The sequence below is a fragment of the Ixodes scapularis genome, unplaced genomic scaffold (assembly GCF_016920785.2).
Source record: "Ixodes scapularis isolate PalLabHiFi unplaced genomic scaffold, ASM1692078v2 PGA_scaffold8__174_contigs__length_109621045, whole genome shotgun sequence".
Taxonomy (NCBI): Eukaryota; Metazoa; Arthropoda; class Arachnida; order Ixodida; family Ixodidae; genus Ixodes; species Ixodes scapularis.
The window spans coordinates 66,035,775-66,048,327 of record NW_024609883.1 but is presented as its reverse complement, the minus strand read 5'-3'; the positions used below and the strand labels follow the sequence as shown (position 1 = coordinate 66,048,327).

The window sequence follows — 12,553 nt, the reverse complement described above, 5'->3', positions numbered from 1 at the left end:
GACGGCTTCCTTCGACGTATGCGTTTTTCAAAGGACAGGGCGCCGCTAAGATTAGATCGCCAATCTAAAGGAATTCCCTAGATTGAACCGACAATGGAGCAGTATAGTAAAAAGTAACAACAAAAAAGAAATGCATACGCCTAAAAGCAGGAAGAGCGAAACGGAAGCAGACGACGCGAGAGAGCAGACGGTAAGAGACGCTGTCGGGAGAGAGAAAGGGGGGGGGGGGGGGGGAATTGAGACTGTCTTGTTGTGGACTAATTCATTCCAAATTTGTTTTTCTGGTACAACATAAAAAAAAAGACAATACATGTTTGTAATTAGAAAGAAAGATTGTCTTTCTTGCTCCCAAGCTGTATTTACTGAAATGCATGTCCTCCCCTAAAATTACGATGTTCTCTTCACCGCAAAAATAAACTACCCGCATCGCCGAGCGCACATTCTCTGCCTAAATGCATAGCGCTAGTGACGATAACCAGATACCAAAGTTTCAGAACTAAATGTTATTTCAATCAAAACTGATAAGTGATTACTTAAAAATTTCAATGGGGATATAGGGCCCCTTTGCCCGTTATCGGCCACTGGCGCCATAGAGCTCCGTCTATTCGAGAGCTCTGTTGGCCGCCATTTTCTCATCAAAATTTAAGAAAATCACTTATAACTTTTAAAGAACATAACGGTTAAGGCTAAAACTTTGGCTCCTGGTTCGGACCACTATAGCGCTACTGGACACATGTTTAGAGATATCAAATCCCAAGTGCTTTGTGGCACTGTAGAAATCTCAAACCTGCAAGATTTTCGCAGTGTACGCCACGCATTACACACCACGACGGATGCGTGTCGCATACACGGCGGATGCGTTTAATGAATGGAGCCTCTTGGGGTCTTTACAACTTGCCCGCCCATTATCGCGTTGGGTTCCGTTTGTACGTTTATTTATTGTCGTTTTACCGCCTTTTCTTTTTTTTTCCCCCGAGCGGCGTCGCTTATCGAGGTCTAGCAGACGACAATTAGCAGACGGCAGCGCTGACGTCCAAAGAAAACACAATCAAAACTGTTTCCGCCAGCCGATAGGTGGTGGGGTTGTCGGACAGGCGATTTTTGCTGATTCTTTTCGACCTCGTTATTCGAAGCAGATTGATTTCAGCCAAGGCGTAACTTCTCTTCCACCCGTGCGACAATCAAATACATTCACTGCTCGAAGTGTGGATGTCCGCCTCTGGTTTTCCATTTCCGGCATTCGTGCTTTCGGAAGGTAGTTTTTGGAGGCTGTTGTACGAACTTTCTGAGACATTCTGTAAAATAAAAAGTTTTAAAGGAAATATAAAAATTCTAATTGATTTGCGTTCTATGATACCCCCAGGCAATTACAGTCCTCGGGAACGTTACGATATTTTGTCAAGCCGAAATTGACAATTTTATGAATAAGGCTTATATGATTCAATGCAAATAAACTGTAGAGCAGTGGGATCAAAACTATACGCGCCCAAAGTTTGATTCCCTCTTATTGATATTTTATAACTATCATCTATAATATTCCCTGGGAACGTTGCGGTGTTTGTTGTTGTTGGAGATCCGTAAGGCGTTGACGTCCAAGAAAAGCTCGCTGGACGGAAATGTGCGCAAACCTGCAACCCTCACAGAGTTAGTTTGATGCCTACCTCGTTTTTACTCATGATAAAGTATATTGTGCAAAGTGAGCTTACATACCCTTTACACAGCGGACTGTATGGAATTAGTTTTTCTGTACAAAATTGTAAATAGCGTATTTGACAGTACTTTGCTTTTACGTGATGTAAACATTCATGTCCCTCCTCGTTCCACTAGGACCCGCAATACTTTCAGCATTTACACCGTCTGTAAACCATCTCCTCTGTCACGGATACAATCTCTGTTCATCGATATTGAAAATGCCGAACTTGATATATACACTGGCATTAAGGTGTTCAGGAACCAAGCGAAAATGCTTGTTGCCGAACTTTAAATATTGTGTACTCGCTGCTTTGTGTTTGAAAGCTGCCATTGTGTTTTTTTTTCTTCTTCTTTTTCTGTTCATATCTATATATTTGTGCACCAAAGAGGATACCTGCATGGTTGTTTCTGGGCACGTAAAATAAATAAATAATCAAAAATCATTCACTTAAAAGAGACGTAAGGTATAGCTAAAATAAATTGCTCTTGCCTAAAAAGAAAAAAAAAAAAAAAAAAAGCCGCTCTGCTTGAAAAAGAAAAATAAATGTTATGTGTTTGGATTGGCTACCACAAAATAACCCCCCCCCACCCCCACACAGAAAAGCACGACATTTCCGTTGTGAGACTCATTTTGAGTGACGGGCGATTTGAAACTTTCTACTCATTCGGCACGTCATCTCGAAACAGAGGCAGCGCATAATCGCAATACTCGAAATAAGTCTATAGTCCGTTGCAACTCAAGAAGGTAGGGCGAGGGAACGGAAGGCCGGGGAGGAGGAAGCAGACGGAACGTTCGAGAGGAGAGGGGAAAACCTCCTCCTCTCTATCATTTTGTCTGCTTCCTCCTTCCCGGACTTCCTTTCCCTCGCCCTACCTTCCTGAGTAGCCTAACTATTGCGGTAACAGAAGTTTTTCGGGGAAAGTTCATTTCGGGATATACGTATTTTATTCGAACGGATGGATGGATGGATGCTAACGTTATAACGGGTGGTAGCTTGCGCTACCTAGCATATAGAACCCAAAGTATGATGCATCCCCGCGCGCTTGGCGATATCCTCACCAGGCAGTGGGGATATCGCCAAAAATGACCAGGCACTTAAGACCCGTTCACACGATGCATTTTTCTCGCGCACCTAAATTGGGTTGTGTTTGTGTTTATACAGCCTAGAACTTGGTCTGCCTCACAAAGGCGACGAGTCTCCCAGCTCTAGATGAGAAATTTAGCCAGTGCGGTACAAACCGCTAGCCTGGGGTCTTTAACGTGCGTCACGCAGTAGTGATACACGACCGCACGCCGGTACGATGCTCATCCAGATCGAAACGGGCAGGGGTGGGGCTCGAACCCAGGATCCCTGGGTTCTGCAGCGCGAGCTTTCGCTCCACGTGCTCCGAGCTGGTGTGCGCTAGACCACTCGGCCACCGATCCCCCCTCTCGCGCATCTAGTGTCGCGAAACGTAGTTTCGCGAAACGGTTGCGCCGTCTGAACGAGTCCGAAAAGGACGCGCGCCATCTAAAAAAAGTTGCGCGCACACCTCGCTTCTGGAGCGAGCTTTTGCTGAAACTTTGCCGAGTCCTGTCAATCATTCTGAGAGCGCCGCCAATGGCCGCTCAGAAACGCTCTCACGTGGCCTTTGAGGGGGGAGCGAGCTGTTTGAGAAGACCACTTCACTGCCGGTGTTGTAGCCAAACCAAATCCGAAAAAAACACACAAAAAAAAAGAAACCAAACCACGAACGATGCCGGCGCTTGCGTAAGCACGTCAAGCACCACTGAAGAAAAAGTGAGTAGCATATCGGAAAAAAATCCAGCGATGGACGAAGACGTAATTGGTGATGATGATAATTCGCGTCTATTTTTAGTCATAATTAAGAAATAAAACCTTGAGACAAGGAAACAAAAAGGGACGTACACAGTACCGTCGCAAAACCAGCACACCGTATAGCTCTCATTTACTTTCACAACAGACTTCTTCTTTGTCAACCTCCATCCAAATTATACGTATTCAACAGTAAATAAAGTAAATGGCAGTAAATGACAATTCAACAACTACTAAATGACAATTTAAGAGTAAATTAAGTAAATGGAAGTAAATGACAGCTGTATGCTGTGCTGGTTTTAAGACGGTGGTGTGTATGTCCCTTTTTATTTCCTTGTCTTTAGGTTTTATTTCTTAATTATGATTGTTCACCAGCTCGTCTGCGTTTTGACTCTTAGAATGTGGCGGGAGATGGAGAACACGACGCTGAATGGCTAATGGTGATGATGATGATGTTGGCTTTCAACTGAAGCGCCACTTTATGGTCAACACGCAAACTATTTTCGCGAGTCTAAACGTCATCGTTGTTGCACGTGAAGCGGTACGTGTGAACGAGCACATTTCGCGGAACTTGGGTGTCGCGAAACTGTTGCGCGCCTAAAAGATGCACCGTGTGAACAGACCTTTAGTTTTATCTTTCTTTGGGAAGGGGGAGGGGGGGGGGGGGGGAGTTCAGTAATTTATGAAACAGTACCGTGGAACGCCGAGTTTAAAACGTCCGCGATCTGCGGTATCGGTTTGTGCCAAATTCTGCTAATCTGTTTTGTGTGCACCACTGATCTCTATGACTATTTTCTGGATCGCGTTTGCCCAGTACCGCCTATGTACAGGAATGTGGCCACGGTCGGCCACCTTTTTGGTAGAGTTCGCTCGAGAGGAGGCTAGCTCACCTCCATCGTTTGCTCTGCTAAAGTGCACGCAATTGTTTTTGTAGCGCTTTTTCGGATGCGGACGCTCTGTCCGTTCATAACAAGTACATTACTAGGCCTTAATTGTTCAGAAATTATACTTGTCGCCACAAGACCGTACCACGCACCTCATTTATACAGACTCAAAACACTAATCTGAAATTAAAACGTACGTTACTCTAAAAGTAATAAAGAAATGTAGCGAAGCATTAAAAAAAAAATATTTTTCAGATCTTGATTTGTCACAGAATGCACGTAAGCTTGCTTACAACCTTTAAAGAAGAAAAATCGAACATTCTTCGGCGTTCGTTTTTAAATAGTGAGGTGTTAAACAAGAAAAGGAACTACTTTTCCTGTTTAACATACAAGTGAGTTGTCTCGAAGTATTTGGAGACATCGCATGGCTAGGACACGTGACCGAAGATACTCAAATGCATAAATTGTTCCTTCTAACTGCGGAAACCGTTGAGCTACAGTCTAAGCTGGTTATAACAGACCTTGATTTTGACCTAGATTTCGGTCTGTTGTAAGGGGAGATATGTTGTATGCAGATATGAAGTTCAGTCAATGTTATGTAAAGGAAAATCAACCAACTTCACAAATCGGCATGTTATACCCAAATGCCTGTTGTAACCAGGTCTGTTGTAATGAGCTTAGACTGTACAATGTCATTGTCGTGCTGGGCAACTTCTGGTGTGTCTTCCAGACTGTGACGCTGACGGGGCCAGATACAGCGCTGGTCAGAGCTTCATGGTCAACTGCAACCGATGGTAAGTCCCTCAGCTTATTCATTTATAGCATCATGCGCATCAGCTCTATAAGCAAAGCTGATATTTTCCTTCAACCTGCAGTTTCGGTCTCCTTTCCGGCGAATGTGCCGGTTGCCTCCCGCGTTTTGTTTAACAGTTTCTTCGAGGGTATACTCAAGCAATCTCGGAAGTTTAGTTTCGACACTTTTATTTTTCCTCATCTTTTTGGCTGTGTGAGAGGAATTTGTTTTGTTTTGTATTGGTGAGAGGAAGGGACATTTGAACGACGTACGATTCATAGGATAGATTTTATATCTGTCACGGCAATTGACGCTTATTCTCGCGTGGGCAAAAAAAAAAAAAAAAAACATTTTTAGTTTTTGAGGAAAATGGGCGAATAGTAAGCAATCCAGAAAAGCCACAACAACGATTTTAAGAAAAAGAAAACAATTCTTGGGAATGTCTTCAAGGAATATTTGAGCGACATTCGATTCTTGGGTAAGTTTTGATTTCGAGCATGGCAGCCAACGCTTCTCGCGTGCATAACAAAAAAAAAAAAAAAAAAAAAAAAGAAAAAAAAAAAGATTTTAGTTTTTGGGAAAAAGGGACGATATAGTAGGCATTAAAAAAAAAGTTACAACCAGAACTTTAAGAGAAAGGAAATCCTTGGGATTTTCTTCAATGTCCTATAGAGCTTCATTTATCCTGGCCCTCAATATATCGTACCTAAGTATTTCTTTTCTGTACGAATTGCAGCTATCGTCACGGAATCCTGATCCCCATTATCCCTATAAACTCCATCTGCACAAACATCAACAGTGCTGACAAGGACACGGGCACAAACGCGTGGCTTTGGAAAGTGCCTCGTCTGCACGAGTTCTCGTATAACCAGAAGCATATTTCGCTGAGCTATAGGCTCACGCGCGCGAGCCTTTGTCTTTACTGCAGACATTTGCGAGATGGAGCATAGATGAGTATAGTCCTAGAACTTCCAAGAACAGCGCCCAACCAGAAAGCTCCACGAGAATGTCGCTGAAACAATTACTATACAAAAGTGCAGAAAGTAGGCCAAATATTATGTAATAATATTTTTTTCTCGCGAAGTTATTGAATTTTTAATTGTAATCCCACAATTAAAAAAAGAAATTACGAAAATTAAAACGTGACATTTTGCGGCACGAACAGCTTCGTTGCCTGGGCCGTAGAACCTGTTTCCAACTGGTTACGAGAAAAAAAAGTATGTGGACGTAAAATTAATGTTGTGGAGTGCGGCGCTCGCTCAGCAGCGGGAAAAAAATGTGCGACGCTCGGCCTGCAAGTCTGCCCGCCGGTGACGTCAGGCCACTGGAGAACGCGGGGAACCAGGAATGATGGTTTTGGACATCTCCCTGATTTGACATTTTTATAGCTATCCGTCATTAAATATAATAAATAGCATACCGGAGAGGAGTAAAGTCCGTTTATTCAGAAAATGTAGTTGTAGTTCAAGTCTGACATATGTATAATGGACTGATCATAGAGTTCGTAGCGAGAAAAGGTTAAAGCAGTCAGTTATCAGCTCGAGGCAGGGGCGTTACATGTGTGCGCATCCCTATCTCCAGCACTTGCCGCCAGGTGACGGAATCGCAGACTCGTCTGGACTGCGAGGACAGGCCGTGCTTGGTGAGGCCCGAGCTCATCCGACAGATCAACACAGGCAACTTTGGGTGAGTTCTCATCTGGGTTTACACTATGCTGCTACTGGAACGCGTCTCCGACCGGTGCGTCTGACCGAGCCGTCAAAAGTGATCCCTCGATTTCTGCCCGCTGACATCACAGCACCGTCATATACCATACCACTGCCTGCCGCCATTCCAGCGGTGGCACAGGAGTAGGTGGGTGTAGCAGTACCCGTTCTGCTGCAGGTTATTCTCTAGCTTCACAGTCCACGGGAGTTTCAACATGAGTCGGGACGCCGCGACTGCAGCGACACTGGCGTTCGCTCGTGCTTTTTGCCGGAGCTTCCGCGACCAATCGCCAGCATCGCGACATTCGACTGCGAGACGCGCCAGTCCCTGTGACCTCATTGAACTACCACTTCGGAGCCGCATGGGCGGTCTAGGATGCTAAACGCACCAGTCGAAAACGCGTTCCAGGAACCACAATTTTTTTTTAAATGATCAAATAGACTGTGGAAGGGGAAAAAAAAACAACATCAACAGGGCTTACAAACAAATCCTCAGAATTGATCACCACGTAGCAAGTAACTTCCTTAAAACATCTGAGTCGAGGAATATAACAAAGCTGGAGTGTATACATGGTGTTTCACGAAAAGTGTACAAATTCGATATTGCAAAAACTACGCGTCGCAAAAAAAGAAAAAAAAAAAGGCTCGTGTCGTTTTGATTCTGGGGCAGGGGCCAATTTAGGAAAATTATTAAAGTTCGGGATAATTAAGTTGTTAATTATTTTTTCGTAATTAACTTTATTTAATATTGTGTTTAAGAGCATGGCTTTAATTACAAAATTACTCAGAATCATCGAAAAACACTCAATCAACAAATTTGCAGAACGATTAAAGGCACGCGCAGCATTTTACGGCGTTCTGAGAAACCGCACAAAGCCGACGGGTTTTTAAGTTTCGGTTTGCAATCGGAGCGCTTCTAGGCCCCAACGGCACCACCCCGTGGAAAAATAGTGCAACCAGCCTCTGCTGCGTTACGCGAGGACAGCGTAGCAGAGGTTGATTGCACTATTCCTCCACGGGGCGCGGTGCCGTCGAGGCCGAGATGCGCTCCGATTGCAAACCAAAACTTAAAAACCCGTCGAATGTGTGTGTGTGTGTGTTTTTTTTCAGAAAGCCGTAAAATGCTGCGCCTGCCTTCTATCATTCTGCAGTTTGTTGATATAGTGTTTTTCGATGATGCTGAGCAATTTTCTGATAGAGACCATGCCCTTAAACAAAATATAAAAAAAGTAAATTACGCAAAAAATAATTAACAACTTAATTATCTCGAACTTTAATTATTTTCCTAAATACCTGGCCCAGGACGAAAACGACACAAGCCTTTTTTCGTTGCGGAGTAGTTTTCGCAATATCGAATTTGTCCACTTTTCGTGAAGCACCCTGTATACTTCTGCATGTGTACAATTTATAAAAAAAAAAAAAAAAAGAGTGAATATTTGATTATGAAACGTATGTGCGCAATCAACGCAGATGGACAGCCAGCAACTACTCGTTCTTCTACGGCAAGCTCCTGGAGGACGGCTTTCGATACAGGCTTGGGACCTTTCAACCCGAGCGACCAGTGAGTCACTTATACCTAGGGTTTCGCGTTTTCGGTTTCTATTTTTTCAAAATTCGGCGTACTTTTTTCGGTGTTTATTTTAAAATTTAATTTTCGGTTTTTTTCGGCGTATATTTATGCCCACAAAAGTTTATCGACTTTTTTCGGTGAATATAAAATAAACACCAACGGACACCGGATTAGATAATCCTTGTAGCTCTGATATTTGTGATCACTGAAAGAATAACGGCATAGATACAGTAAAAAAGAAAGGGACACTTTATTTGGAAAATGTCTGCAACTGTAAAAAAAAAAACAAGAAAAAGCACAGAAGTACAAACAAGTCAGATATGAAGCTTATGCCCAAATTCGTGGAACTTCACCCTCTGTACATCAGGATTACGTAATCTTATTATAGTACACACACACTTGTACTTCCCCAGGTCCTCCTAGTTGATGCGCACTCTTTCTTTCCTGCTAATATGACCCCGAGCTTCGAGAATGCCCAACGCTAACACTGGGTACTGGCAGGCTGAAGGAGATAAAGCGCTGCCTGAGCCAAAATCAGCCAATCAACCAATTGTGACCACCAAAAGAGACACAGTGCGACGTTTTGAAGTACAACAAAACATGCAGAGCTTGCATCAAGTCAGTCTTCCTTACAACGAGTTTGAAAACACGCTCGTACATAGCGAAGTCATGGGGCATTTCGGACTTCACGTTCCGATCGATGATGGGCACATTAAACCAAAACGTCGTGATGGCACCCTTGTATCCCATACATTCGGAAACGTTTCGATAGACACTAGGGAATTGTCGTAGACCGTTTTTCTCCCCCGCTACGGTATCCCCGAAGAAAACGCCGCAGCTGCGCAAGCGCGTCGCCAGCCTTCTCTGCATAGTTCAAGGTCTTATGGTGGATTACGGAGCGCTATCCGGGTGCTTAGCGGGCTGCGGAAACGGTCTACTACAATTCCCTACTGTCTCCACTTTTTCACCACGGCTCTGCGGTACGACCGGAAGGTCAAAGTGACCTTTTCCGGTTAAAACTGAATTTTGTCACATGGATTCGACGGACTTTTATCGGTTTTTATCGGTTTAGATCGAAAATGCCGAACCTAAAAACTGACCTTTTTCGGTTAAAACCGAATTTCCGAAATTGGATTCGGCGTACTTTTATCGGTTTTTATCGGTTTAAACCGAAAACTCCGAACCCTACTTATACCGTAAAATACCGGGCAAGCGCCCACCCAAACTTTAAAAATAATCGCAAAAAAAAAAAAAAAAAAAAAAGGGGGGATGGGCGCTTGTCCGGTCATCCATTATACATATACATGTGCATATTTTGTCAGATCTTAAAAATTTGGGAATGGGCACTTAGGGGGGGAATGGGCGGATGCTCGCACCGGTTTTCATATCCATGGAAACCATCCGCATAAGCCCCGATGCAGTTCAGGAAGAATTCAGTTAAGCTTCCCGAAGTCAGACCTTTCGAAGTCGGACACGGCCACTGAACCCGATGATGCGGTCACTCTCAGTGTTTGGCAGTTTCACACGCTATGTCTGAGTAGGAAGACTTTCATCGTAGACTTTTTAAATGTTTTTATGCGTAATTTACGTCCCCCCTCCCCCCAAAAAAAGTGGGAACAATCGATTTAGTGTGTTGAGAATTACGGTATTTTTATCAACATAAGTGTGCTGGACCTCTCCTGTTTGCTTCGGTTGCCACCAGTCATCACGTACATGATGTCTCTCCGGAAAGAAAACCATCTGGTGCCCCTCCCCAATACGCTAATCATCACATATCTGTTTTTATGGACAATAAGCACATTTGGGCGTATGGACTTATTGTGCACCCCTCGCGAGCGACGCGATGCAATCACTGGCCCGTTTCTATTCGTTCAATCCACTGCAGACGGCCGAGATGAACGAACTGCATCTCAAGAGGCGCGAACCACTGCCGGAGGACTTCGACGCCAGGGTCAAGTGGGCAGGACTGGTGCACGGCATCAGGGATCAGCACGACTGCGCCGCCTCCTGGGCCTTCTCTACAACAGGTACGGGGCTCACGTCAACGCGCTGCTCAAGATGTATACCAGGAACATTCCTTTGGGCCAGATCGATCCATAGAAATGCATACCTAGGCAAACCTCACTCATGAGGGCCCTCACTTAATCTCACTCACCCCATCTTCACGGGTGAGGTGAGGGGGAGTGAGTTTCTGAACCAGGAACATTCATGAGTGTGAGGGTGAGTGAGGGTCGTGAGGGCTGTGAGGACCGTGAGTGCGTGAGGGGTATGAGTACCGTGAGGGCGGTGAGTGCGTGAGGCCCCCTTCAGGATGAAGCAACTTTCTCAGCAATTTTGGTGTTGCTGGCGGGTTGTTCCATAGCTTTATCTAGATCGACATGAATTGCTAAGATCGGGTCCGGCTCGAAACAAGCGAGCAACTCGGAGCAATTTGAAGACGTTTGAAGCTGCTGCATCCAATCAGGGACGCGATATTTTCACGTGATATCTTGTGCCGGTGATGATGACAACAAAAGACTTGGTTCTGGTATGAAATTGATCGTTTTTGGAAATAAGCTGTTTAAAAAACGATGCATTAGTATTCTCAACGAGATTTAAATGCATAAAAACACGTTTATAGCGCGTAGTTGTGTGTCTAAATAGTGCAAGAAAAAATTTCCGTAGCTTAGCTCGGCTATGCCAGGACATACGTAGCGTGAGCTTATGCGCATAAAATGAGAGGCGCTATCAAGCGGCTTCGGTGCAGCGTCAGACTTGGCTACTGCGCCACGGAGGCGCACAGCTGGGCACGCGGCGGTGCCAGTGCGTCTGCCGCGGCTATGACGTCAGTCATCTGGAATGCGCAAACCGGCGAGGCGGGCGCGGCGCGGCGGCGGCTTTGGCGCGCCAGCTGTGCGCCGTGTGACGTAACTGCTCCTCGCGCATGCGCAGCACGGAGCACCCCTCATTATGCGAGCAACGCGAAACTGCTCAACCTCGGCCAGTGTAGCTCACGCTACAATAAAATTTTATGATGATGATGGCAAATTGCAGCAATTGGTTGCTCCGTGTGAACGCGGGCGGCCCGTGTTGCTGGTGTTGCGACGTCAAGTTTCTGGGCGAAATTGCCCCATCTAAAGCGGGCCTGAGTGGCGTGAGGACCATGAGTGCGTGAGGAGCGTGAGGGCTATGAGTGCGAGAGGGCCGTGAGAGCGGTGAGTGCGTGAGGGCCATAAGTGAGTGAGGGGCGTGAGGGAGGTGAGTGGCGTGAGGGCCATGAGTGAGTGAGGGGCCGTAACTGGCGTGAGGGCCATGAGTGCGTGAGGGGCGGTGAGTGGCGTGAGGGCCATGAGTGCGTGAGGGCGGTGAAAGGCGTGAGGGGCGTGATGGGTTCCTTCAAGTGCGTCAAAAAACCTCCTTGAGCTCCGGGACACAAAGAAACGCCAGTCTTCGGCGCTAATCCCGCAGTTACTCGACCTCACATGCCAAGTGTCTGTCCGCTCTCTGCGCCTCGTAGCAGGGTTGTTGCCGTGGAAGGCTCGTGAAAATTTTAAGGGTTTTCAGACACATGCTTCCCCCTCTTTGCAAATATCCGCTGATCTTCCAACATCTTATCTTTCACTGTAGGAATGTCTGCTGATAAGCAAAGCTACCACTAAAATTCAAAAAGTAATTCGAGCAGAAGTTACTCGTAAAACGTATTTGATGTAAACTACTAATTACCGAAATAAAAATGTAATTGAAAGTAACTAATCTGCTCAGAAAGGCAGTTAAACTACAGTAACTTGAGTAGTGTAGTTGAACGTACAAGTCTGGCCCTGATTGATACCCGATAAATTATTCGAGTCGCCAAAGCAACCCCCGTAAAGGGTTCCTTGTGGACCTGTTGTCGGATCGCCGCACTCGGAGGATTCAGAAGAGGGGAGGAGGGGGGGAAAGGGGGGGGAGGCGGTCCGGTTATCCTGACCCCACTCTTGAATTCTGCTTGTGTAAAAATGTAGGGCGTGGAAACGAAGGGGGGGGGGGGTTCAAACATAGGATACACTGACCACCCCCTCTAAAAATAACTGCATTCGCCCGTGCCCGCACTGCGATGGTCCTATGAAAAATGT

General features: G+C 45.5%; 1 protein-coding gene across 1 annotated transcript in view; it reads left to right on the top strand.

The window, feature by feature from the left end:
- Positions 1–12,553, top strand: part of LOC8053944 (uncharacterized peptidase C1-like protein F26E4.3) — a 50,740-nt gene that overhangs the window by 22,961 nt on the left and 15,226 nt on the right. Inside the window, exons 2-5 of the mRNA XM_029993589.3 lie at positions 5,124–5,187; positions 6,768–6,872; positions 8,363–8,453; positions 10,348–10,489. Coding sequence (XP_029849449.2) covers positions 5,124–5,187; positions 6,768–6,872; positions 8,363–8,453; positions 10,348–10,489 — 402 coding nt within the window. The remainder of the gene's footprint in view (positions 1–5,123; positions 5,188–6,767; positions 6,873–8,362; positions 8,454–10,347; positions 10,490–12,553) is intronic.